General features: G+C 34.9%; 1 protein-coding gene across 1 annotated transcript in view; it reads left to right on the plus strand.

Moving 5' to 3' along the window:
* The first annotated feature begins 7,256 nt into the window (after nt 1-7,256).
* Nucleotides 7,257-26,227, plus strand: part of LOC121407954 (protein spire homolog 1-like) — a 26,462-nt gene continuing 7,491 nt past the window's right edge. The window contains exons 1-9 of the mRNA XM_041599221.1: nt 7,257-7,595; nt 12,115-12,140; nt 13,635-13,958; nt 15,935-16,060; nt 18,581-18,652; nt 22,549-22,713; nt 23,105-23,191; nt 24,982-25,099; nt 25,831-25,931. Of these exons, the coding sequence (XP_041455155.1) occupies nt 7,331-7,595; nt 12,115-12,140; nt 13,635-13,958; nt 15,935-16,060; nt 18,581-18,652; nt 22,549-22,713; nt 23,105-23,191; nt 24,982-25,099; nt 25,831-25,931 (1,284 nt within the window). The 5' untranslated portion in view covers nt 7,257-7,330. The remainder of the gene's footprint in view (nt 7,596-12,114; nt 12,141-13,634; nt 13,959-15,934; nt 16,061-18,580; nt 18,653-22,548; nt 22,714-23,104; nt 23,192-24,981; nt 25,100-25,830; nt 25,932-26,227) is intronic.

A 26,227-nucleotide genomic window follows, 5' to 3' on the forward strand; every position in this document is an offset into this window, starting at 1 on the left:
AAATCAAAGTAATGGCATCAACAGTAATTTTAATGGGAAAAAATTGGTATACATACAGGGCTTGTGTCATCACATCGGGTTGTGGCGTCGGTCAGGCAATCGCCAAACTTGACCATTGGAGAAAAGTGCCCAGTAAATTCCCGAAATGTAGGGTCCATTTCACCGGACCATTCGAGAAAAGAACACCCTAAATCATGGAAAGGGCGGGTGCAGTTTATCTGATGTTTTGTGAAAATCAGCAAAAGTCAAATGGTCAGACAAACTGGACTTGATTTTTCGGGAATTTAAAATTGCCCTTTTCTCAAAAGGTCACATATATGTAATTTCCCGACCTGATTTGATGGCACGAGCCTTCATACAGGCACACTGTGGGGCTTCATGGACTGATTCCAACCAGATTTGGGGTATGGATGTGTTTCATCTTGCTTTGCCAATATGTGGTATGGAAAACCCTGAAATTCAAACAAAATTATATTTTGTGATGTCATAGCTTTGATTCTCTAATAGACCTTGTATAAGATGTACACAGAATAGACAACTCTAGAAATGACCAAATAGATGGAAGAGACTATGTTTTAAAGCCTGTCTTAAGTTTGATAATATGGATACTGGACAACCATTCTTACATTCCAATCTTATAAAGGTGTAGTGATTGTTGTATACACCCAGGGGCCGTTTCATAAAGCTGTTTGTAAGATAAGAGTGGCTTTAACCCTAAAAAGACTGGGGGGGGGCTGATTCAGCTCCCCCCTCAACATTTTTCGCGATAAATCCGCTGCGCAAAATTTTTTGACCGCGTCGCTCGCTGACTTTTTACTTTCATGTTTTGCGCAACTTTTGAGACCAAAATTGTGACCCCCGGGTACGCGGTTCCAAAATAACGCAACATTTCGTAAGTGCATGCAGACCCAAAATTACTCAAAAACGTGAATTTGTGTACAAATCCAATGCAAATAGTGTTCTTAGCCAAAATTCATAAATGTATCATTATTTTTCCTTTTACTGCTCAAAATCAATTTATTTTATCTTGTTTATGGTCAAAATAAAGTCCCCGAAAATTTCCTTTGAAAAAACAATAAAAAACAAAAAGTCGAAAAACAAAGAAATACATAAGAAATTTAGAAAACAATAGAATACATAAGAAAATAAATTTGATTTTGAAATTTTTTTCAAATCAATTTGATCAGATGCCTATCTAGAGTATGTGAAACAAAAATTAGCATTTCAGGGGCATTATTTTATTAATTAGAGCAAACTTATGATTTTACGCATAAATTAGCATAATTAATGAGACATGAGATTTTTTGCCAAATTTGATGGTATAGTTTTGTAGATAATGCCATGGGTAACGCGTGTGCCAATTTTCGTCGCGATCGCGCGATCAACAGCCGAGATCATAAGGGGGGGCTGAATCAGCCCCCCCCCAGTCTTTTTAGGCGTCGAAATAGCCCAGTCTATTTAGGGTTAAGAACGACTGGTTATCCTTTCTTGGGGTAAATGATATTCACCATTAAATGTTCATTGATGATTATTTAGCATGTAAGAAAGGTTCACCGGTTGTTTTTAAAGTCGTTCCTAACTTTATGAAACATTCCCCAGGTATTGGTAGAAAGTCTCATTTACCGACCTCTTGTATTTTTTACTATCTGATTAAACATTCTTTTAATACCTATCTAAAAAAATTGCTATCATCATTCAAAAACTTCATGCAAAAAATTTATTCTGAACCTTTCATTCCAAATATGAAAATTGTTCTTTCTAGGACCCTTACAAACACATTTTGATGGTAAATTTGTCCGTAAATGCATTTGACCGAATTTTGTGGAATTCTCTTCCACAGGGTTTCTAAACCCAAACATCAGCAACCACCTTCAGGGAAAACCTGGAGACGTACCTATATAATCAGGGTTCCACAGAAATTTGAAAACAGAATTCCATGACTTTTCCATGACAAAATTGCTGCTTTTCATGACTTCCTGTGACGTTCCAGGAGTTGGGATGTGACAGAACTTGAAAAAAATGGAAATCATGAACACCAATTATAATAGCAGAGTATGATCACAGAGTATAAGAGTTGCGAGACACAACAAACTTGAAAGCTGCCATAGCCAAGAGGTAAATGCCATTCCATGACTTTCCACAGATTTTCCAAATTCCTGAGTTTTCCCTGACTTTCCATGACTTTCCATGACCACAAATTTTTCTGTGATTTTTCATGACTGTGTGGACCCTGATAATGGTGCTTTTTGACAGACAACCATTTCTAATTGAGGGCTATCCTTGTGAAGTTTTAACTTCCCATGTATTTTTTTCTCCCTTTTTGTGATTTGCTTTGAAGCGCCTTTAACATCTAATTAAGATGGAAAGTATGCTATACAAATGCTATATATTATTATTATCTAAATACAGGATTTAGATCGCAGAAAATCAGAAGAAAAAGTCTATCACACGTAATTTATCGGTGTTTATTACAACAGTATATTTCATACAATTTTGATAATATGGATTACTAAAATCTTTAAATTGTCAATGGATTGATAACATTAAAAATGATTTTTTCCACACCAATGAGCAAGTAATTAGCATTAGACATTCTCTATATTTATGTTGATACATAAACAGGAGTGTTTCATCAACATTTTTGTCTCAAAAGTTGTCAAATCTTAAGACTTTACTTGATTTTTGAGTGGCTGAGAAGCACTGTTACCATGGTAATTCTTGGAAAATAAACAAGAATTATTGGGTAAAAAAACATCCGACAAGTCTTTTCATGGGAATGCTCCCATGAAAAGATAAAATTCAAGGAATTAAGCATTTTGGTTTTGCAAAATGAGACTTCCATTATTTAAAGGATTATTGTTGATTGCTTTTTTGGGTCCATGATGTGAGCATGAGTCTCCAAAGTGAAGCTACTTCATGTTAAAGTTTTAGACACATTTATGGCTATATGTATCATGTACAAAACATGAATATTTCTGTAGTCCATTTTCAAATCACTTTGAAAATTTCAAATTGTAGCAAAAACAAAATTGTCGGTATTCAGCTGGGACTAGGTGCAGACTTTACAAATTGTTATTGTTCTATGGTATGCATTTTCTATGTTTCATACTTCCATTCAGTGATTGCAATTTCCCAAGAAATACAGTGAAAATATTTGTAAATGCTTAGAAGTACAGGGAGGTACAGAGAAATACTAGAATATGCTTGAGAAACATCTTGGTAACACCTAAAAATATTCAAGAATACATTTTTGTAGTATTTCCTTGCATTTCTATTTTCCATCTTTCTCAAAAAATTTATTAAAGGTCTAGTCCACCTCAGAAAAATGTTGATTTGAATCAAAAGAGAAAAATCAGACAAGCACAATGCTGAAGATTTCATCAAAATCGGATGTAACATAAGAAAGTTATGACATTTCAAAGTTTCGCTTATTTTTAACAAAATAGTTATATGAACGAGCCAGTTACATCCAAATGAGAGAGTTGATGATGTCACTCACTCACTATTTCTTTTGTTTTTTATTGTTTAAATTATACAATATTTCAATTTTTACGAATTAGACGATTAGGACCTCCTTGCCTGAAGCACAAAATGTTAAAATAATGGAATTCCATGTGTTCAGGGAGGAATGAAACTTCATTTCACATGACAATGACAAGAAAATCAAAATATTTCATATTTCAAACAATAAAAAACAAAAGAAATAGTGAATGACATCATCGACTCTCTCATTTGGATGTAGCTGGCTCGTTCATATAACTGTTTTTGTGAAATGAAGCAAAATTTTGAAATGTCAGAACTTTCTTATTTTATATCCGATTTTGATGAAATTTTCAGTGTTATGCTTGTTGAATTTTTCTCTTTTTATTCAAATCAAGTTTTTGTTGGGGTGGACTTGTCCTTTAAGGCAGTATTTCCAACTCCGTCCAGCCCTGTGTTTATGGGGTGCAGTTTGACATTCCTCTGTCAGTATTCATGACAAAGTTTATTTTTACCAAAGATTTGCAAAATTGTATTCATGTATATAATGTGTGAATTTATATAAGTGAGAGTGGAACAAAGTGCCTTATTGGATCTATAATTATTTTATGTCACATGATAACTTCTGACCAATCATACAACAGACTTCTTCTCGTATGTTGAATCATGATAATGAAATATACATACATGTATATTAATTTTGGAAAATTTTGTCTTCAGACTGTCATAATAAGGCTGGTTGTGTGCGGGGTTATGCTGAATATATATCTAATATGCTTGTTTGTTTGCAATATTTTATGGTTAGTCACATTGTAATTGTGTGTATATACTAATCTACAATCTGCTTGTGTAGATCATAAAATTTGAAAGAAAGCTTTATTTTATATTCATATTAAAAATATTTTTTAAAATACAAAACTTTTGTTGTCTTCTTCCTGTGATGTATCTCGTCAGTGATTGGTTAGAGAGACCCACAACATGACCTCACGCAGAGACTCATATTGGGGGGGGGATTCACAAAGATTTAATTTTTTAAAGTCAGGCTTAGTGCCTTCGCGTACATGATATTTAACACGCAATCTCATGGATTAATATGTGGTGGCATTTGTCCTTTGAGCATGATTTGACCGATGCATAATTTGTTAATAGAATTTAAGTGCAAATTTTAGGTACAGTAATTTTGAAAAACCCCCAAGATACACAGGGACCGTTCGCACTCCCCATGTGACAATCTCTTCAAAATATTAAAATGCGTAGGCTTTTTCTTTTCAAAATCTTTTTCAGTCAATCATAATTCTGGATTTCATTTCATGCTACTGAAAATGCATGAAATAGTTGTCTTGTACCTTAGAAAAATTGTGATCCTGATCTGATTAAGAATGCCTCATAATAATAAAGAATGGCATAGACTTTCAGCTTCACAATTACATAAATACTATATAGGATGAATAAATAGCAAGTTAGAACAGGAGAAAAATCTGTTATGCATTATGTTTTAGTACCCAAAATTCACTTATTAGTTATCATGAAGAGAATAGTTTATTCAAGATAAATGCATCAATATGAAAGTGCAACATTTACATTTTGCGATGAATTGGCAACAAGGATATTTTAGATGATTTGGGCTTGGGTGGAACTGTTGTGGAAGTGGTAAACAATTTTTTTTTAAAACAAGAGTGCCACAATGGCGAGCACATAATACGCCCGCCTGTAACACAGAAAATAGAGTTATTGGTCAAGCAAGAACGTCCCATCTAGGACGGGAGTATAAAAATAAAAATCACTATTTTCATGTGATTTCACCAATAATAAATGACCAGTTTTCCAATAAAATAAATATTTCTACAAATTTACTGGTATCTCCTAATCATAAATAATTTCAGATTTTTATGATTAATTAAGTAGCTTTAAGGGGAAGTTTCAAAATTTTGATTCAGGGGTCGTATTTTTCTACATGAAATGCAATTGGACTGTGATCAAACTCTTCAAAAACATCCCAATGACAGCAAAATTAGAGTTTAAAAATATATTATTTTTTTTTGCCTTTTATAAGGATACAAAAATAAGTAGATAAAAATTTTGTAATTTTGAAAGAAAGGGGCACCTGATTCATAATGATTCCTAGCTTTTAGCATCTACCACATTCCGTAGGTTTGTACTTCTGCCAAATATCAGTAAACTTAAAGGGGAATGAAACCTTTGGAACAAATAGGATTGTGTAGAAACAGAAAAATCAAAGAATAAGAATAAAGAAAGTTTGAGAAAAATCGGACAAATAATGAGAAAGTTATGAGCAATTGAATATTGCAATCACTAATGCTATGGAGATCCTCCCATTGGCAATGCGACAAGGATGTGTGATGTCACTGATGAACAACTTTCCCTTTGGTGGACTATAAAATACCCTCAAAATGTCTCTTTTTGCTTTTTTTATTGATACTACAAACTCTTTATCCATGATGTATTCTTTAAAAATATGTAATACATGCCCTCATGTAGAAAGAATACATGATCTATGGATAGATGTGATAAAAGAGGCACTTCAAGTGAAAAATATACTAAAGTAATGGGGAGAGTTGTTCACAAGTGACATCACACATCTTTGTCGCATTGCCAATTTGCTATCTCCATAACATTAGTGATCGCAATATTCAAATGCTCATAACTTTCTCATTATTTGTCCGATTTTTCTCTAACTTTTGTTGATCTGTTTCTTTGATTTTTCTGTTTTTACACAAGCTATCTTGTTCCAATGGTTTCATTCTCCTTTAAAGGGATGCTCCAGGCTAAACGGATAAAGAAAAATCCGACAAACAAAACACTGATAATTTGATCAAAATCGGACAAGAAATAACAAAGTTATGGTTGTTTTTTTTATACTGTGGCATGGGGGGGGGGGTCCCTCGCTCCTGGATCTGCAGCCATTGTCCTTTTTTTTCTATTAGTCCTTGCATCTTCTTTATATTTTTTTCTTTTCCCTAAGTTTGTGAAAAATAATGAGAAAATGGCTTTTTAAAGATTTTTTTTAAAGCTCATCGAGCCTACCTTCACCTTACCCAGCTAGTAGCTGTCTGGTCTCTTCTCTCTCTCCTTTTCCCTCTGCATTTCTTTCAATTTGCCTTCAAATTTTATTTCCTCTTCTTTTTAATTATTTTGCTTATAACGGTCTCTCTTTTGCCTCTCTCCCTTCCTTTCTTTCTATTCCCATTCTCTCTTTTCACTAGTACTATCTTCCTCCATGTTTTATCATATTCAATCGCCTTCTTTTGTTTCATCTTGCCTTTCCCTTCATCCCCCCTCTCCCCTTCTCTTAGTCCTTTTCTATCCCCTATCTATCAGTATCTATCTATTTCCTAATTCTAAATATCCACCCCATCACCACCACCTGGCACCTCCTCCACCCCCACCACCACCATCTCCACCCCCCACCCCACCACCACCATCCCCAACACCAGCCATCACCCCCCATCACCACCACCACCATCCCCAACACCGGCCATTACCACCACCATCCCCAACACCGGCCATTACCACCACCATCCCCAACACCGGCCATCACCACCACCTCCTCCACCACCGCCACCACCATCTCCACCCCCGCCCCACCCCACCACCACCATTACCACCAACGCCGCTCCACTCTGTCACTGCGCATACAATCCGGTACCCTTTTTCAAATTATACGGAAGCCGCCCCAAGACGGCGACTTGTGCCCGTTCTGCTGGCGCCGCGCCGGCCGGATCGAGTGCAGTGAGCTTGAATTGAACATTGCTATGCTACATACAGTGCATGCATGTAGTGGTGGACCGGGCGGCCAGGCTTGCGGAACTGATTGAGGACTGCTTTCGAAATGGAGGACGACAAAGCGAAAGGAAAGTTGAACTCAGAGCAAGAAATAATATCGTTACAAGATATCTTGGAATCATTCAGTGCACCTTTGAACGAAGAGCAAGCTTGGGCTATTTGTTATCAATGTGGAAAGTTTTTAGATGAAAGTGTAAACGGGAATGTAACAGTCCAAAGTGCGAACGGCGTTCTGCTCAGTAAAGATGGAACCGTTCGACTACCGGTCGCAGAAGAGCAGGAGCAGCTGACCGACAATAAAGAAAGAGAAGGTACACACACTGTAGTGTATGTTTTTATATTGGCAACTGTCTCTCCATTGAGTGAATTAAATTGATTTTATTACCATATATACCACTGTCAGGTACAATTACATGAAAGAGTACATCACATATAAACAAAAAATGGCAAGATGCTATTACCGGTAAATCGAGGTTAGCCCCAAGTATAAATGTCATCATAGTTTAACATGTTTAAACAATAATATTAAGCTCAAAATTGTACATCAAATTCAGTACTAATTCTACTTATAACTCTTGCAGAAAATTGCAATCATTTTTATTGAACATATTTACACTATTTACAAGAAAAAATATCTTAATTATTCACAATTTTTATATAGAATTATTTGTTTTCAGGCAGTATAATACTAAATTAATTATAGATCTTCCAGTATTTTGCAGTAGCATTAATTTTAATGATTTGCTAAATGTCTTGCGACTGGAGTTGTTTTTAATATTACTTGGCAGATGATTCCATAAAGTAGGACCAGAAAATGAAATAGATTGTTTTCCCAAATTGGTATTTTTGTCAAGATTATCATTTTGCTATTCTCTAATTTTCGTATCGTAAAGATGGTCTATAAATGAAAAATAATCAATAAAACTATGCGGCAACTGATTATTAATTAAATCGTGCATAAAATCCTATCAAATATTGGTATTGTTTGAAAATATCGAGAATATTTAGATCATAAAATAAAGGAGCAGTGTGATATGTATGATGGTTGAACGTCATTATTCTAGCTATTCTTTTTTGATGCCCATATTAAAAATTGATTATTGTAATGTATTGCCCTTGATTGTCCTGTTAGAACGAGACATCCATGACATCAAAATAGTCTAATTTAATGTTTACTGTAAGTTCCTTGTAACAAGTCTAGACCAAAAACTTCAGTCTCTGTATGTATTGGTGAGTGAGCCAACGCAGTTCAGCGGAACAACCAAAATCCAGAGACAGTGAAGCTTTTGGTCTAATGATTACTTACAGTAGCCTTTAGGACTCTGTGTCTCTGTGATATTTTTTAATATCATCAGAGTCCTCAAGGCTAGATGATACTACTACATGTAGATTTTAGACCAAAAGCTTTGGTCTCTGTTTATCTTGGTTGTTCCGCTGAACTCTGTTGGCTCCATTCACCAATTACAGAGACCAAAATTCTAACTTGATTTGTACAGTACAGGGACTCAATGGCCATATGTTTATGTAACTAAAGGTAATTACATAAACCAGGGAAGTAGGCGTTGCGAGACAGTTGATTTTTTTTTCAATTTTCAGGCCAAAACGGAATAATAATCCTGCTATAGGTCAGGGCTCCACACTAACCCATTTTTTCTACTGGTCCAACCTATTCATGTCGGACCAGTAGATACCCAGTTTTTCAAATTTTTACTGGTCCGAACCTAAAATCTACTGGTCCCAAAAAATAAGGAAACATTAAGAAAAGGCGTAGGTTTATTTTTCTAGCCTTTCGTTACCCCCCCCCCAAAAAAAATGAAGGAAATGAAAGACAAAAAGAAAGCAAGACAGAAACAAAGAAAGACAGAAATGAAGAAAGAAAGGAAGGAAGGAAGAAATGAAAAGAAAGAAAGAATAAAAGAAAGGAAGGAAGAAAAAAGGTAAAGAAAGGATAGATGTGAAGGAAGAAAAAAAGAAAGAACTTAAGAAGGAAAGGAAGGAATAAAGAAGGAACAAATATAAGAAAGAAAAGAAAAAAAGAAATGAAGGAAGGAAGGAAGGAAATGAAGCAAGCAATACAGAAAGAAAGAACAAATCCAGAAAGTAGTAAAGGAAAGAAAGAAGAAGCAATAAAAAAGACAGACAAAAGAAAGAAAGGAATTAAGGAAGAAATGAAGGAAAGGTAAAATGATAGATAGAAGGAAAGAAATAAATAAAGGAAGGAAGGGAAGGAAAGAAGCAAGCAATTAAAAAAAAGGTAAAAGAATAGATGAAAGGAAGAAAAAAAGAAAGACAGAGACAAAGAAAGGAAGGAATGAAAGAATAAAGGAGAGAAAGGAAGCAAGCAGTCAAAAAAAAAGGAAGGAAAGGTAAAAGGATATAATTAACAAAGGGAAAAAGGAAAGAACAAGACAGATAGAAGAAAGGAAGGAATGAATGTAAGAAACGGCTGAGAAAAGAAATAAAAAAAGAAAGGGTAAATAAATGATGGATGGAAGAAATAAACAAAGAAAGTAACAAAGAATGAAGAAAGGGGTAAAAAAGAAGGAAAGAAAGGAAGAAGAGATGAATATAGGATGGATGGACTCAAAAACTAAAGAAAGAAAATATCAGAAAGAAAGAAAGAGAAAAAGGAAATACAGAAAATACTTTATAAAAGGATAGAAAGAAAAAATGAATTAAAGAAAAAAGGGAAATAAAAAAGAAAGACAGTGACAAAAAAAATCGAGGGAAGAAACAAAGAAAGATTAAGAAGGAAAGATAGGAAGAAAGCTAAAACTATTATCATAAATAATTCATTGATCTTTTTGGCTCAATTAAAATAGCTACGAAAGAAAGTCAGATACCAAGTGTATCAACACACACATAAATGCATATGTGGGGCTATTATGTATTCAGACGATATCACCCGAAACCCGATCTGTTTGAACCAAAACAGAAGTGAAAATTTCTCCTTTTACTGCTTACAAATGACAGAGTTGCTCCAATTTTTAGGAAATATGGACATTATAAGAGCCTTTCATGAGTATGAACCTTGAATTTTGACAGTTCTGTGAGAGATTTCTGCCAGAGTTTAGCCAGGCTTCGTTCGTGCGGCCAGTGGAGAATTTACCATGTTGGTTGTGTGGCTGACTACATGTACACTGTATGCATGCTGTATAGTACTCTAGTACCATGTGCGATTCATTCTGTGTGTATTCTGTGTGTGAATGGCAGAATTTAACGGGGGGAAATGGTTTGCTGTGAATTTGACCATTTCTGGAAAAGTTATTGGCCCAACAATGGTTTTTATTACTGGTCATGTCGGACCCTTAAATCTTGCTATTTTTGGAAAAATTACTGGCCCGACAATGATATTTTTTACTGGTCATGTCGGACCAGTAAATCTTCCAATTTCTAAAAATCTACTGGCCCGACAGCTATTTTTACCGGTCTGGGACCGTCGGACCGCCGCTAGTGTCGAGCCCTGTATAGGTGCAGTACTTTTGTGTAAATGTTTTTACCTAAAAAATCAAAGATCCCTGCCGGGGGGGGGGGGGCGGCTGCACGTTCGCAAGCCATCTGTGTATGAGGAGAAATAGGAAAATAAAAAAATCTTTCAAAACTCTTCGGAACAGTGGAACAACCGATAGCCTATAACAGAGACCAAAGCTTTTGGTCTAACCCTAGCCCTACTCCAAGCCCTACTCCTAACCCTAATGTGATTTTTTTTGTTTCACTTTGGGTGGCTGTTGCAAAAGGAACTTCCCTTGTTCTTTGTTGGCATTATTTATACTCGGCTGTCCCCTTCACAGAGGCCCGGGCCCCATATACATATATGACAATACGCTTAATATGCGTTCTATATAGTTGCACAGTACACAAGGTACAAGACCATGGCACATCAACTAAACTACTGTAAAAGCTGTTATTTTCGCATACAGAATTTTTCGCGAATCGCAGGGGTCCCGACATTTTCGCGGGTTGTTAAATTCGCGATCAGAAGATGTACAATACATTTCCACAGCATTTCAAAGAAGCAAAACTAGTGCAAATCATGTGCAAATCTACACTCCTCAAAGTCACCATGCTAATATGTTTTTTGTACATAAATATGTCCCTGTAAAAACAGTTACAAATTGTGGAAAAAGTGGCTTAAATTTCCATTTTTTAACCTTTAGATCTAAAAATTCATCATGCCACAGGATCTATAGGGTTAAGCAATCTGAATTTGCGTTTGGTTCGATTCATTTTTCAAAAAGTTGGTAAAAAGTGCAAAATTGTGGAATTTTGTGAACCTTCAAGATTCTGGTCATGTGACTTATGAATATTAATGAGTATGCAAATAGCTACCAATACGTGTGTATAGAGTCAATCAGATGACAAAAAAATCAAATTGTTTCATGGAAAATACATTTTAATATTACAGTAAGTGTATAAATATTGATAAAATAATGTTAGAAAATAGTTTAAGCCCTGATTTTGTTTGAGAAATAAAAAAAAAGTGAAATTCTAGCAAACTTTTTGAATCACTAACTGTACTTTCTAAGCCTATTTTTTTACATATAGAGGTGCATCTCTCTATTTCTCACTTTGCAGGATGTTTTTAATAGTAAAGCTTTGCTGTTGGGGGCATTGGCACTGACTAAGAAATGTGTCAATATTTTCGCGTGTTGTTAAATTCGCGGCCGATCGGCAATTCGCGAAATCCGCGAAAATAAACCCCGCGAAAATAACAGCTCCTACAGTACATTGTACATGTTGATAATATTAATCCTTGTTTAAACTATCAACACCAAAACACATGCAAGAATTGATCGATTTCTTCCAACTGTTTATTTTTTTTTTACACAGATCACACAAGAGAGACACAGCTTATGGTAAGTGTTTATTTATTATTTTTGAAATGTTGTCCAGCTGTCTTCTTGTCTTCTTCCTCCCTTTCATACATGTACATCAATGTATCTTATCATCCATGTATGTTCATGTACAGAGCAAATGGTTAATGAATATTGTAAGTTCACGGTTTTAGAGAATGGATGAGATTATGGGGTTATGTTTCTATAAGAAGTAAGCATTCCATTGTCTGATAGTGATACCTGTCCTTTAGTCCTAAATGCTGGCAGTTATGGCAGTCATATACTGATGTTGCAGTCTCTACAAAATTCAAAATTAGTGTTTGGTTTGACAATTCACATTTTCTTCATTAAGAATAGATAACTTGTATGTTTCCATATTTCTGATAAATTGAAGAGGAGGGAAATCATTTTTTTAATTTTATTATGGAATGTTCCTTTTATGCATCTGAGAAACTAAAAAAGTAAATATTGTAATCCATGCAGTCAATATACCTGTCGAATTATTAAATGTTGTGTACATATAGGCCTACTTAGATCAATTCAAGCTTTGTAATATATATTTCTATCTGACCATATGCCCTAAAATGTATTACCATGCAAGGGGGGTATGGAACATTTCACTACTTTTTAGCATAATAAATGAACTGCATTTACATGTATGTGGCAAGTGAAAATTCATCTGCTGTCGGCCATCCAATTCAAGGAGAGCATTTTTTTGAGTAAATGCACAACTTTATATGTCTGTAATTTATTAGTGTTACATATGTAGTAGAGCAGTATAGAATGGAATTTTCTTACAATACCTTACAAAGTGAAATAAATGCTGCCAGATGCAATTTTTAATACAAAAATGTAATATTCCAGAAATGGAGGGGGGTTTGATTTTGAGTCACATTTGGGTGGGTACAGGGTAGAATGAGTGTCATTTCAGTCTTGCGTTCATTAAATGTTGGATAAATTCTAATTCATGGTAATTTACATACATGTACATGTACATGCCTTAACATGACTACTTTTTGACCCTTGGCGCCCTGTGTATAATTTTCTTCACTGTATTTGCCACGGATAATGATGATAATTATGATGATGATGATAAAGATTGAGTTAAAGGGCATAATTGAAAAAAGCTCTCCATATGCACTTTACAGTGTAAGGCATATATACAAAGTAATTGTAACTTGTAAGAATGCAAAAACAAGCTTAAGGATAGAAATTTCTGATACAGCAGAGCTGCCAAGTAGTATTGATTTTCCGTATTTAGTACTGAAAATAGAGAAGAATACTGATGCTTTCATGCAAAATACTGATTTCTAAAGTTTCAGTTTATGTGTTGTCCTATGGTATTCCTGTGAAAATACTAATTTCCTCACTAAAATGCTGATTTTCAGCCTTGAAAATACTGAAATGTTCTTGTTCAGGTTGGCAGCTCTGATACAGCATAAAGATAGAAATCGTAGAACCAAGCATAATCAAAACAGATATATCAGATATGGCATAATTTATTATTTTCTTCAGGTTATCAATACTCTTGGGAGGATCATCTACCATGCACTGGATTATGGCCTTTCAGAAGAAGAGGAGAGAGAACTTTCACGTCCCTTGGAGGAATTGATTGAGTTCATGACAAGTGCTGACATTCATGACAATGCTGAAAACTCTAATGATAATAACAATATTCGCCACGAGGCTGATAATTTCAATGTGGATGAAGGAATAGAGGATGAGGGACTTTGTGAAGAAGAAGAGACAGAAGATCGAGGAAGGTTGAACGATGAGAGTGATCGTGATGACCACTTGCACAGCGAAAATGATTCCTGTATAATTACGCAACTTTTAAAGGTAAGTAACAGAAGTATGTTTCCACAATTACACTGCTTGCAATGCTGCATGTATACATGTTTAAGGCTGACTTTGTTGTGTGTGCATTTGGATTTCATGCAAATTTTTCATTTTTTTTTGCCTGATTTGTGAATTAGAAGTCATTCTGTATATTTTGTGGTTACTGGGACCAGGGAGCTGTTTCCCAAAGCTGTTTGTAAGTTAAGAGCGACTTTAAGAACAACTGTGGTCATTTCTTGTTGTAAATAATATTCACCATTAATATGTTTCATCGGTGATTATTTACTGTAGCACGTAAGAAAGGTTTACCAGTCGTTCTTTAAGTCACTGTTAAGTTGCGAACAGCTTTATGATGCACCCACTTGAGCCCTGTAACATAAAGCTTCGCAATTCATAGTGAGGCTGATTTCTATGTTTGATTTCATTGCAGATCATTGATTAATAATCAGAAAAGCAGCTCTACAATTAATGGCTGTTACATGTTACTGTGTCGCCTACCCTTGACTTTATTGAGTGGTCTTTAAATAGTTCTTTATCTATTGAATTTTTCAAAAACTACTATAAATGAAATTGTGTGCAAGCTCATCTTGTACATCACATGATCTAAGAATAAGCCATGAAAACTAGGAGGCATTACAGCAAGTCAAGACGATCTCAATGTAATCTACTTGTAAACATTCGTAACGAATACTTCAAAGGCAGGAATAATCTAATTATTTAGATAATAAACCTCCATTATATCTTCAGGGTGACGTTTCCTACTTTCCCTCAGATCATGTTATAATGACCTTCCTTTACCCTTGTTCTACTCCTACTGCTAATCTTGTCAGGGAAATCCTACCCAAGCCAATAATCTCATTGTAAAATTTACCCCTCCTTTAAAACAAACCCCTTGATGATTGAAAATTGCTTCAATTAAGCTGTAATCAAATGAGAAGAAGGCATTACTTTGATATCACTTTACTGATCCATTACATTTTACTTAATAAAAACCCATGAGCTTCGTGTACTCTATACAATCAAGAAGTTGTGAGGAAGGAGCTGTAACTCTTGTAATACATGCAAAATGTATTCATGGGTTTTACAGTGTAATAATGGGATTCATAACATTCCAATAAAGTTCCATGCAATGTGCTGCTCTTCTGCTGCAGTGATTTTCGGGAGCCGGACCTTTAGATTTTAATTTTAAATATTGGTTAAATTGCAGGATAGAGTATAAAACACATGACCGACTTTGGTAAAGAAAAAGGACATCAAACCGTTCCTCAAATTTAGCAGTACATGCACATCTCATCTGATTATTTGTGAAGTAGAGTCAATCAAAGGAAGATTAGTTCCTTACAATATTTGATGTGTTTCAATCACTCACAAATATGTATGTGAATTTCCCATTATTTAGTCTAATGTAAACTACCATAACATTAATTTTGACTGTTACCATTATGATACATGTAAGTTCCGAGTCTTATGCAAAGGCGCCCTTGATAATACATTTTTGCTATTATTTCTCTTTTTCGTAAAAGACTTATCAATTCGCCCTCTCCAATATAATAATAATAATAATATAGCATTTATGAGGCGCCGATTTATCTAGTTGCCTATTCAATGGTGCACTATATATTAACCCGTCTTTAGCTCCAGCTGCTAAAGACACTTGGTGCATTCCATGAATTAATCCTGCCAGGTACCCATTCACCTCACCTGGGTTGAGTGCAGCACAATGTGGGTAAATTTCTTGCTGAAGGAAAACACACAATGGCTTGGATTCGAACTCAGGTCCTTCTGATTCAATTTAAAGACGAGCGTCGGATATCACGACGCCCCCACATATTTCAAATTTGTTATAATTATGTTCTCACATGTACATTGTCTCTCAGTTGTTTTAATGGTTACCTACATAGGTAGATCTGTGTATTTGTCTTTTTGATAAAATATTGAATAAAACTATGATTTATCATCATTTGTATCTGTTTTAGATGTGTTCTGATCATCTGCCACAACCTAAAGCAGCTTCTACCCACTACCAAGCTGTGTGCAGAGCAGTCTATACTGAGTATCTAGACCTTGCTACATTCCTAAACAAGATCACTGGCAGCAATGAGGTAAAGTGCCATTTATTTGTTATATAAATTTTGCGTTTGTTATTATAACAAATCTTTATGAAATGGTATCCAGATTGGGAAATTTTATTTTGTGACATATCTGTACCAAACACTAAAAAACAAACTGTCATATTAAGTATGAAAATATTTGCCAATAATCATTTCAGCAAGAAATTGGTATCCCACTATGAGTAACTTTGACCCCTGTTACATCTGAGAGATTCCTTACCTTGGGCCGGCCCGGGGCCTACCTCGGGCCACCTTTTAGCGAACCTACCCGAGACCAGCATTCTTCCAGAATCCCGGGTAAAGGTAAAGGTACATGTAAAAAGAGTCGTTTCGACTCTCTCTGGAAATGATCGGCAACAACTTCAATTAGCGCACGCAAATTATTCAGAGCTTAGATCGAGAGCGCCCTTTGGTGTCAGCAATTGGATACCGCTCGAAACCGTACCGATAGGGGAGGAATGAACGCTGTGATGTAAACAGACCACATTTTGGACTAATCCACCAATAATCCAGTCAAGGTTGCAAGTGGACTTTCAGCCATGTCATGTTGGTAACCAAATTAATTTGAACAGAACAGAAAAAAAATCAATTCATGGAAAAGATTCCAAATTCAAACAAAGATAACTATGATAGGAGATCTTCCTCACTTCTGAATTGATCTACATTTTGAAACATTTTGATACATTACAATACATGGACATTTTGTACTTTCTGCCATCAACATGGTAGAATGGCTCACTAGGGAACCAGGCAATGGAGGGGTGAGGCTAGTGGTCTGCTTCACTTGAAAAAAAAGGAAGTACATGAATAAAGCAACTAAAAACAAAAACATACTGAGCATCCAGGGGGGGACACTTGACCAAAAGAGTGGTGGGGGTGTGCTACCAGGCGAAACAAAAACGGGGGCCTTTGAGCGGGCTTATTGTAAAAAGGAGGGTCCGCGGAACAGGCTTTGGAACTACAAATGTTTGTGAAAACAGGGGTCCTTAGAACGGATCGCCAGCATGTGAGTGCGTGTGCATCCCTATGGAACGGGTATGCGTGTATGATGCAGCTAGCCTGGTGGCACGGCTGCCGTGTGCACTCGCGCAGAGGGGATGGTCAGACAGTGCTCTGCAGCCGCTTTTCACCAAAATTCACTTTGCAGCTCATTGTATAGCGGATCAATGCGACTGGAACGGCGTAACAAAAAATATGCAAAGCTTTTGGAGCGGATTTCTTTCTCCTTTTTCCTCGATAAGAAGAAAATGCTATGCTTTGGAGCGGCTTTCTTTGTTCTTTTTCTCAAGACAAAAATGCTATGCCTTGGAACGGAAATTTGAGTGTAAAAAATGGGGGTCCCCTCCGCGGCACATACCCACCATGCAATATGTACTGAGTGCCCCCCCCCCTGGGCTGAGCATTTACATGAATAACTACAGTATATGACCAACTAGAGCAAAAACAAAAATAAAATTGAAAAAAAAAATCTGGATCACATCATCTCCTGTGGTCCAAAGTCAATGAGCTTTGATCATTTGCTTGACCTCGCTCAATACCAAATAAGGATTTCATTACAAACAAGAAGTCGGGGTATTTTAATGAGACTGGCCTCAGTAATCTCAGCAGGGGCATAGGCTGAGGACTCAATTGGAGAAAGTGACCTCCTGATGTTATCATTTGCAACATACAATGCAATCAGCTGCTCAGTCCCGTGTACTGCAATTTACTTTGTAACTCGTATTTGTGATTAAAAAAAGCCACCTGTTAATTATCTACATGTATATGAAAAGCTGATCAAACATTGCAAATTCATTAAACAAAAATTATAGGAGAAAAAGATACATTTCATGATTTTCTTTAATAAGTTCAGATGTATAAATAAAAAAGAAGAGTTATTGATATGACTTGTATGAGTCAAACTCCTTAGCTGCCGAGAGGTCATAGGCCTACGTGTAAAAGACTACCTCTCTTGTACATCTAAGGTGATGATATGATATTAAAGCTTTGTTCAGTTAGTGCTGACTCTACATGAAGATGATGTCACAGAATAGCGATTAATACTAGATTAGTAGCTTCTAAGTTCAAAAGCTTTGGATATTAGGTTACAGAGAGTTTTAATCTTTCCGCAAGAATGCCACATATCTCTAAATCATCACTTCTGCTAGGGACTTGATTATTTTGTCATTTGATCTGCCTGTCCTACTGAACTAGTCTTATGTGCAATATGAAGATTTTGATTTTAAAAAAACTTTGAGTGCAACTCACTGTCACAACATTTTGCAAATTATCAATTGGCTTGACGAACCCGTTGAAGGGGAGGTCCTTCAGAGGCTGTGCAGATCCTATGTGCACTGGACTATGGACTATATGGCAAAAGATAGCTTGGAATCTTTGAAACAATTGAGTTGTACTCTCAGTTTTTTTTTAAATGAAAGTCTTGATATTGAACATGACTGGATGAATGAGAAGAATTTACCTCACTTTATAGTTTTGAGTGATCCTGCATATTGTTTCATTATGTCTTTACAGATTTTAAGAAGTTTATCAGAGGGTAATGATATGAGTGATGGAAATGTGGAAGATTTGCATCCAAGACAATGGGTAAGTTCATCACAAGGTTCAATGTGTTTGATATCGGTTTTCAAATTTGAACAGCAAAATGAATCATTATTGAAAATGCTTTTGCAAAACGCGGATATAATGAGAAACAAAGGGTGTGTTCAATGTCCCCCATTCCCGGTCATAAAAATAAATGTCTTTTAGATAGGGATTCCGAGGAAAATTTATACACCGAAAAAGATGTGTTAGGAAACATCTCAGATTTTACAATCATCAGCATCACAAATGCGACATTGAACACGTTGAGTTTTGAATCGTCTTTAAATTTGCTCTTGTAGTGGAAGCCTGCACAAGCACATGTGTGAATTGACCTTTTTTATGATGGGTCAAACTGCGCAGTAAGCTGGGATATAAAACAAGAGCAGGAGATTTTATGATTATCGACGTGTAATCAGCTTTATTTATATTTTTGACACTGAACAGTGCACCCATGATCGTGTTTGTATTCTGTGTTTTGTAATTGTGTTTTCAATCATGATTCATGTTACCTTTTAAATTTGAAAATCGACCTTGAACACACCCTTAGTCTAAAAGTAGTTGGTCTACTCCTATCAGATACTATTATACCACATGGGCTAAACCCATTTGGTCTACACATCACTGCACTTTGTCTATTCAGCTAGATAAATAAATCTCAACAAACTATACCAACAAGCATAAACTTAGCAGCTTATATCATAGGCACTCATATACATGTACCATATTTTCATGTTAAATTATGTTTTCAAAACTTCCTTTGTGAATTCATTAACTGTGATATGAAATTTATTGGGATTGTTGGTTCAAAGCAGCAATGAAAGGAGTTGCCAATTTGATATATATTAATTTATATATATATATGTATATATATAATAATTGATTTTGAAAAATCACAATTAACATTTATTTCTGAGTTATTCCTTTCATTTTCTGCTTCTACTCACAACTTATTAAAAAAGATTTAGCAGAGGCAAATAAAATGAATACAATATACAATTTAAGGAGTTTACAGTATGAATTATGGTTTTTGTTATAGCATTAGAGAATTAAGAAAATTCTTACTCTGATCATAACGTATAATAAAATGCAGTCATGCAAGTAATACATTTCTGTTAGCTCATTAAATGCATATTATGTGTGATAAAGTACAATTTACGGAATAATATTTTTCAAGCCAACATCATAAATTGAATGTTAACAGTATGATTGAGCAAATAATTTCTTCAAGCCAAGATCGTAAAGTTGATATAAAGTACAAAATCACAATATAGCAAATTATAAATATCTCAAAGCTAACATCATGAATTTTGTATTGAGCATGTTTATTTAGCAAATTATGTCAAGCCAATATGCTAAATAAAATATAAAAGAAATATTTTTTTTTATTTTAATAATAATAATATAATAAAATTTTATATGGATAAATTTATATACATATCAAAGAGGAGACATAAAATACAATCTTCGGCTCTTAATCTTGATAAAGGTGCCTATTTCAAAATAATTTTACAGTTTTAAATAATATTTTTACACCTTTTTATGCAATTATAAAGAAGTTGAAACGAGTTCAGGTGATGTACTACATGTACAGAGTGAGGGAATATTTCTGACATAGCATTCTTTATTACACTGAATTTCATGCAGCCTGTCAATGGCCTGTTATCAAGAGGTTAAAACAGCGGGGGGGGGGGGGGGGGGGGGGGAACCATGGGGTGGTATTCTGAGATCCATTTTATCTCAGATAAAATAAAATATTTTATCTCCGTTAAAATCAGTGAGATAAAATACCCTTAAAATCTCTCCGAATTGGTATTCTGAGAACCATTTTATCTTCATTTTATCTCTGTAAGACACACCTATTTTTTAATCAATATCCAATTAGAAACGCGCTTTTATATATAGCTCTCTCATATCACTCAACCAATTAAAATCCATTCAGCCAGGAGGTGTGGCAAAGGGGTGAGATTGCGTCAATTTATTGACTTCAAATACGCTTGCACTATACGCTTGCGCGTCTTTACGGAGATTTCTTTTTAACAAAAAGGACAATACTCTCATCTTTTTTGGAAGTCTATATCGCATCTTTTCAAGCATCATTTCAAAGACAATATTAGTAAAGAAAAGTCTTATGAAATACTCTCTGATTGTACAGGAACAACGTTAAGGTGTTATTCTCAATAAATATATAATTTTTCTTCATTTTCATGTCATCATTTTGGGTTAATTTACCTAGAAATACTGGTGAAATCAACGTCACAGAGATAAAATAGCCTCTACCCTCTTTTAAGTTTATTTTATTTTTTCTTCAAAGTAACATGGGCGCAAGCACATCATCTGCGTTGCAATGGCCAGATACGCGATGGGTATGTGTACGCAGGCATTGTTCTGTTGCGTATCATCTGTAGATACGCAAGATAAAATTTATACGCAAGATAAAAACTAAAATTTTATCTGAGAGATAAAATCTCGTCTCAGAATACCAATTTCATTTTAAGAGATAAAATACAATATTTTAAAGATAAAATGACCTCAGAATACCACCCATGGACTATGTAGATTTGATATTGTTCTTTAATTCAGTGCATATGTAGCCCCCAATGAAAAAGGTGCACATTTATTATGAGACCTTTCTCTCAAATTTGCACTGTCCGCCATTTGTATCCCTCCTGGTTTTCAACACTTTGTGTCTTCAGGCCAATTTTTTTTAATATTGACTTTGAGATGTCCGGTGGGTGTTTCATACAGCTGTTCGTAAGTTAAGAGTGACTTTAAGACCGACTGGTAAACCTTTCGTGTGGTATATTCATTTGCGATGGTTTAGCGCGTAAGAAAGGTTCACCAGTCTTTCTTACAGTAGCTCTTATCTTATGAACAGCTTTATGAAACGGCCCCCTGCTCAAGAAAGTTGTAATAGAGAGACACGTGGCAAAGTTTTGATACAGTTCTTCTATTTTCTTCTGAGATGGGATAACTTATACTCCATGAGAGCCTGGTAGTTACGATGTAGGATTGGGTTGAGAATTTCTAGTGTAATAAAAACAAGTTTGGTATACTATAAATAAAAGCCATTGGTAGAATTTCAAATAACTTAATGAAGTATTGAAATATAGAAAGCCAGAATGGAATTTTCTTGATAAGCTTTCATGTCTTTATTGTTAAAATACACAGAAATAGGGGTTGCAAACTTGCAATATATACTCATATTTTAGGGTAGATTGTATTTGACAAGTATTGATTGAACTAATATCAAATTTATGATCAAATTTGTTAGATTTTTTACCACACTTCTAAGAAATACTGGCTTCATGATATTTCTTCCATATTTGTGGCAATTATAATGTACCAATTATTTCATTAAAATTCCATTATATTTTTTGTATTTTCGTATATTCTTCCCATTTCAAGAGTCTATTAATTTTTGATAACTTTTTGCAGCAGGATATTTAAGTATGATTTTTAACTGGGGAATGAGTTGACAACTGGCACTCCATAGAAGTGTGGTCTAAGTTATCACAGGTTTAACTTAACCATGACTATCAGAATACCACCCATTGTGTTTAATACCAAGGTAAATTTTTAACTTACTTTGGCACTCCATATATTTCAGCCATTATACATGCACATGTTTGTATCAATAATGCATAAAGCATTTTCATTCATTTGATACAAAATAAAAATAGCAATGTATATGCATATACATTGTAATGCATTGCTTAAGCAAAGGGTCGTGCCAGGAATCGAACTCCAGAATTTCATGGTGTAGTCGGTCGCTTTCGACCATTTGGCCATGGCACCTTGCCTGAGTATTTGTGAAGTTATTGAAACCTTAAATGGCTTTTTGAAACACCCTCGAGCTCCTTGAATGTCATTATTTGGTATGTATGTCCTTCACTTTCCAGGCTAAAATCTGGCTGAATGTGGTGAGAGACCTAAGAAACGGAGTGAAACTGAAGAAGCTTGCAGATCATGAGAAGGGTAGGGCACCTATTGAGTACGCTCTGACGCCGTATGAAATGCTGATGGATGATATACGATCACATCGGTTTACTCTCAACAAAGTCATGGTAAGTGCATCCAAGATTTCTTTCAGTTTTCAGCATTTTGGCTTGGTGGATTAGTCTGTGGAATTTGAAACAAAGGGTAGTGGGTTTAAATCTCAGCCATCGTATAGATTCCTTCAGCAAGATGTTGATCCACATTGTGCCGCACTCAACCCTGGTAAAGTAAATGGGTATTTTAGCAGGTAATTATTCCTTTAAAAGAAGTAGGCGTAACAGAAGCTCTGCTAAAGTGAGAGTAATTATTACTGTAGAGTGCTTGAGACTTCTGATAAATTAAGTGTTACACAATATGCAAACTGGTATAATTATTATTATTGTTGTTATTACTAGTATTATGTTATAATACATTTTACATGGCATCTCTCTCCCTTTCTCTCTCTATGTACCTTCACAGGTGAATGGTAGTATCCCACCAAGGGTTAAGAAAGAAGCACATGACATCATCCTTGATTTCATCCGATCAAGACCTCCTCTTAAACCGGTAAGCAATCAGCTAATTTAGCCCTTTCAACTTATCAATTCAATCTTCCGGTAAACTTGCATATTAAGTCAACCTTCCAAGTCGAATATTCACCAAGGTTGAAGCAATTATTTGGACTATTATGCTTTTGCTTGTGTTATATATGTATTCTAAGATGAACTTCTAGGTCCAGTGTTATAGCTGCGATAGACGACAGTGGCCGGGCCCGAAAGACACAGAAAATTTCTTATATTTACTCATCATGATAAGCACTGCCCCTGACCGCCACTAATTCTTAATGAAAAGTTCTTTTAAACAAATTGCAGCTTTTATATGAACTAGGATACATTGACAATTTTTTTCAGGGAGGTCCCACATTTAGTAGGTTAAACAAACTTGTACATACTTTATAGAATTGCCTTTGAGTAATTACAGATAAATATTGCAAATCTAGAAGTTGCTTAAACTAATGCAAGGAAACACAATTTATGGCAGATAAAATGTATGTATCACCTTACAATGACTAACTTAAATCCAAGGTATTTAAGATTAACAACATGCATCTTTATTCTTATAGCTGGGCTGTGTCCATTGGTGCTTTAGTGATTTAGAGATCTCACATATATATGTTTTCATAATCCCCATTATTGAAAAAGATAAGCTTTGAGAGTAAAGTTCTTTGGGTTGGATTATTGGCTTGGGACACAATCAAATGACTGCGAATGCAGAAAGAGTAGCAGAGTAAGGTATTAAAGGGGAAGTGATATGTGATGTTACTATTAATAATGGCAGAAAAAGCAAAATAAACAAAGAATTATGAACATTTAACAAAGATGAAGGGAAAGGATTTTTAACATTTTTGTGACATCACATGCAAGCAGCTTCGTCATGTGATATAGACTCCCTAAAAATGCCAATTTCTCAGAAACTTAATAGAATGATTTTACTTGTGCACTTGTATGATTCATCAGACATATCATTTTGTACTGACTTCTGTAAGAAAAATACATCTATATTTCCTCATCATGAACCACTGAATATGGGATTTTAAGAATTAATATTCATGTTACCTGCTTGCATATGAATTTACAAATTACAAACTTAAAAATTCATAACTTTCTTTTTCTTATGATGGATGTTCGCCTCTTTATATTAAAACGTCTTCACCATCAGGCTGAACTGCCCCCCTTTAAAGGGCAAGTCCACCCTGGTAACAAAGGTTGATTTGAATATAAAGAGAAAAATCCATCAAGCATGGCACTGAAAGCTTCATCAAAATCGGATGAAAAAAAAGAAAGTTATGACATTTTTAAGTTCCGCTTAATAAAACAGTTATATTCACATCCTGGTCGGTATGCAAATCAAGCGATTGATGACATCACTCACTCACTATTTCTTTTGTATTTTATGAAATATTCAAATTTTATTCCTCCCTGAACAATCGGTATTACCATCGTTTTAACATTTTGTTATTCAGTCAAGTTGGTCGTTATTGTCAAGTCTGTATGAATTGAAATATTATATAATCGAAACAATAAAAAACAAAAGAAAAAGTGAGTGAGGGACATCATCGACTCGTATATGCGTGTCACTGAGTTGTGCATATAACTTTTTTTGTGAAAAGTAAGCAAATCTTTAAATTGTCATAACTTTCTTATTTTACATCCGATTTTAATAAAATTTTCCGTGTTAAGCTTGTTTGATTTTTCTGTATTGATTTAAATCAACATTTTTTGGGGGTGGACTTGAACTTTAAAAGTCGATCAGAAATTCTGTGAAATGATTATGGCTGCTTTGTTTGTTATGCTTAGGTACCTCTGGATAAATTAAACCAGACACCTCTGAGAAGAGAAAGCGTTCATGAGAAGATTATGAAAGAGATACGCTCCCAGCCTCAGCTGAGACCAACTGTACTCATTGAAAAGTCAAGTAAGATCATTGTTTGAATACCAGAAGAAATAGTTGAAATGTATGGGATCATATACTATCTGGAAAAGGTGGTGAATTTTCCTCCAGAATTTTAATTGGTGGAGAACGGACTTTAAAATTAAAATATATACTTTTTTTAAATTTCCATCATTGAAATCTTGTCTTTAAATATAGATTGAAGTAACAACTCAAAATTCTTACCAAAAGGTCAATCTTTCATACTCTTAATAAAAAGATATTCACTGCCTTTTCTGTTTTGTTTTAACAAAGTAATATGTTTTGGGATATTCTACTTAATTGCATTTTGATACAGAGTAGCACAGAATGTCACTTAGGTCTTTATTTTTTGTTTCTAAGTTTCTATTTTGACATGTGTTCACTTGTGGTGCTTGTTGTTATAATCATGTTCACATTGTTTAAATATTTGTTAAAAATTCACATGTTCATTGTTAATATCATTTAAACCTGATCCTTTATTTACATTACAATAAAGACTATTATATTCCTGATATATGTATGGATATATTTGAAAATAAAAATTATAATATACTCAAGAAATGAAAAAAAACAGAAACCTGATTTCCCCTATCAGACAGTTTATTAAAAAAAAGAATTATGGAAGTCGATTGTCGCATTATAATTGTAATTTTTAGTGTTAGTAGAATAATGCTGGTGGACTTTGTCTGTGGTTCATCTGCTTGTACTCTTGTACATCTTTATTTCCTTTTCAGACCGCAGAAGTCTGGGCTTTATCTTCTCTGATGAGGAGTTGTCACCGCCTCTGCCTAAGAAAGTCATAAAGGCCGAGTTCACCTTGGACTGGTCAGAAACGGTAAATTAGACCTTTCTTACATTCCTGATTATCAACATTTCCTGTTCAATGCTTGGAAAATTTATGCAAATTATGTCCAATTTTTTGCTAATGGCACGTAAATTTTACCTGCGCAACTAGTGATTTACGTTTGTTCTGCAAGCCAGAAGTGACTTCATAGTAAAAAATAAAATGAGTTATTATTCAGAGTAGTCTTGTGATATATGTGACAATGCAATGGCACAGTTTTGATGGTGTGAAGATGTGTGTGTGTGTGTGTTGGTACATATTTTGCATGTTTCAGCTTGCTTAGGCTC

Source organism: Lytechinus variegatus, chromosome 2 (assembly GCF_018143015.1).
Source record: "Lytechinus variegatus isolate NC3 chromosome 2, Lvar_3.0, whole genome shotgun sequence".
Lineage (NCBI taxonomy): Eukaryota > Metazoa > Echinodermata > Echinoidea > Temnopleuroida > Toxopneustidae > Lytechinus > Lytechinus variegatus.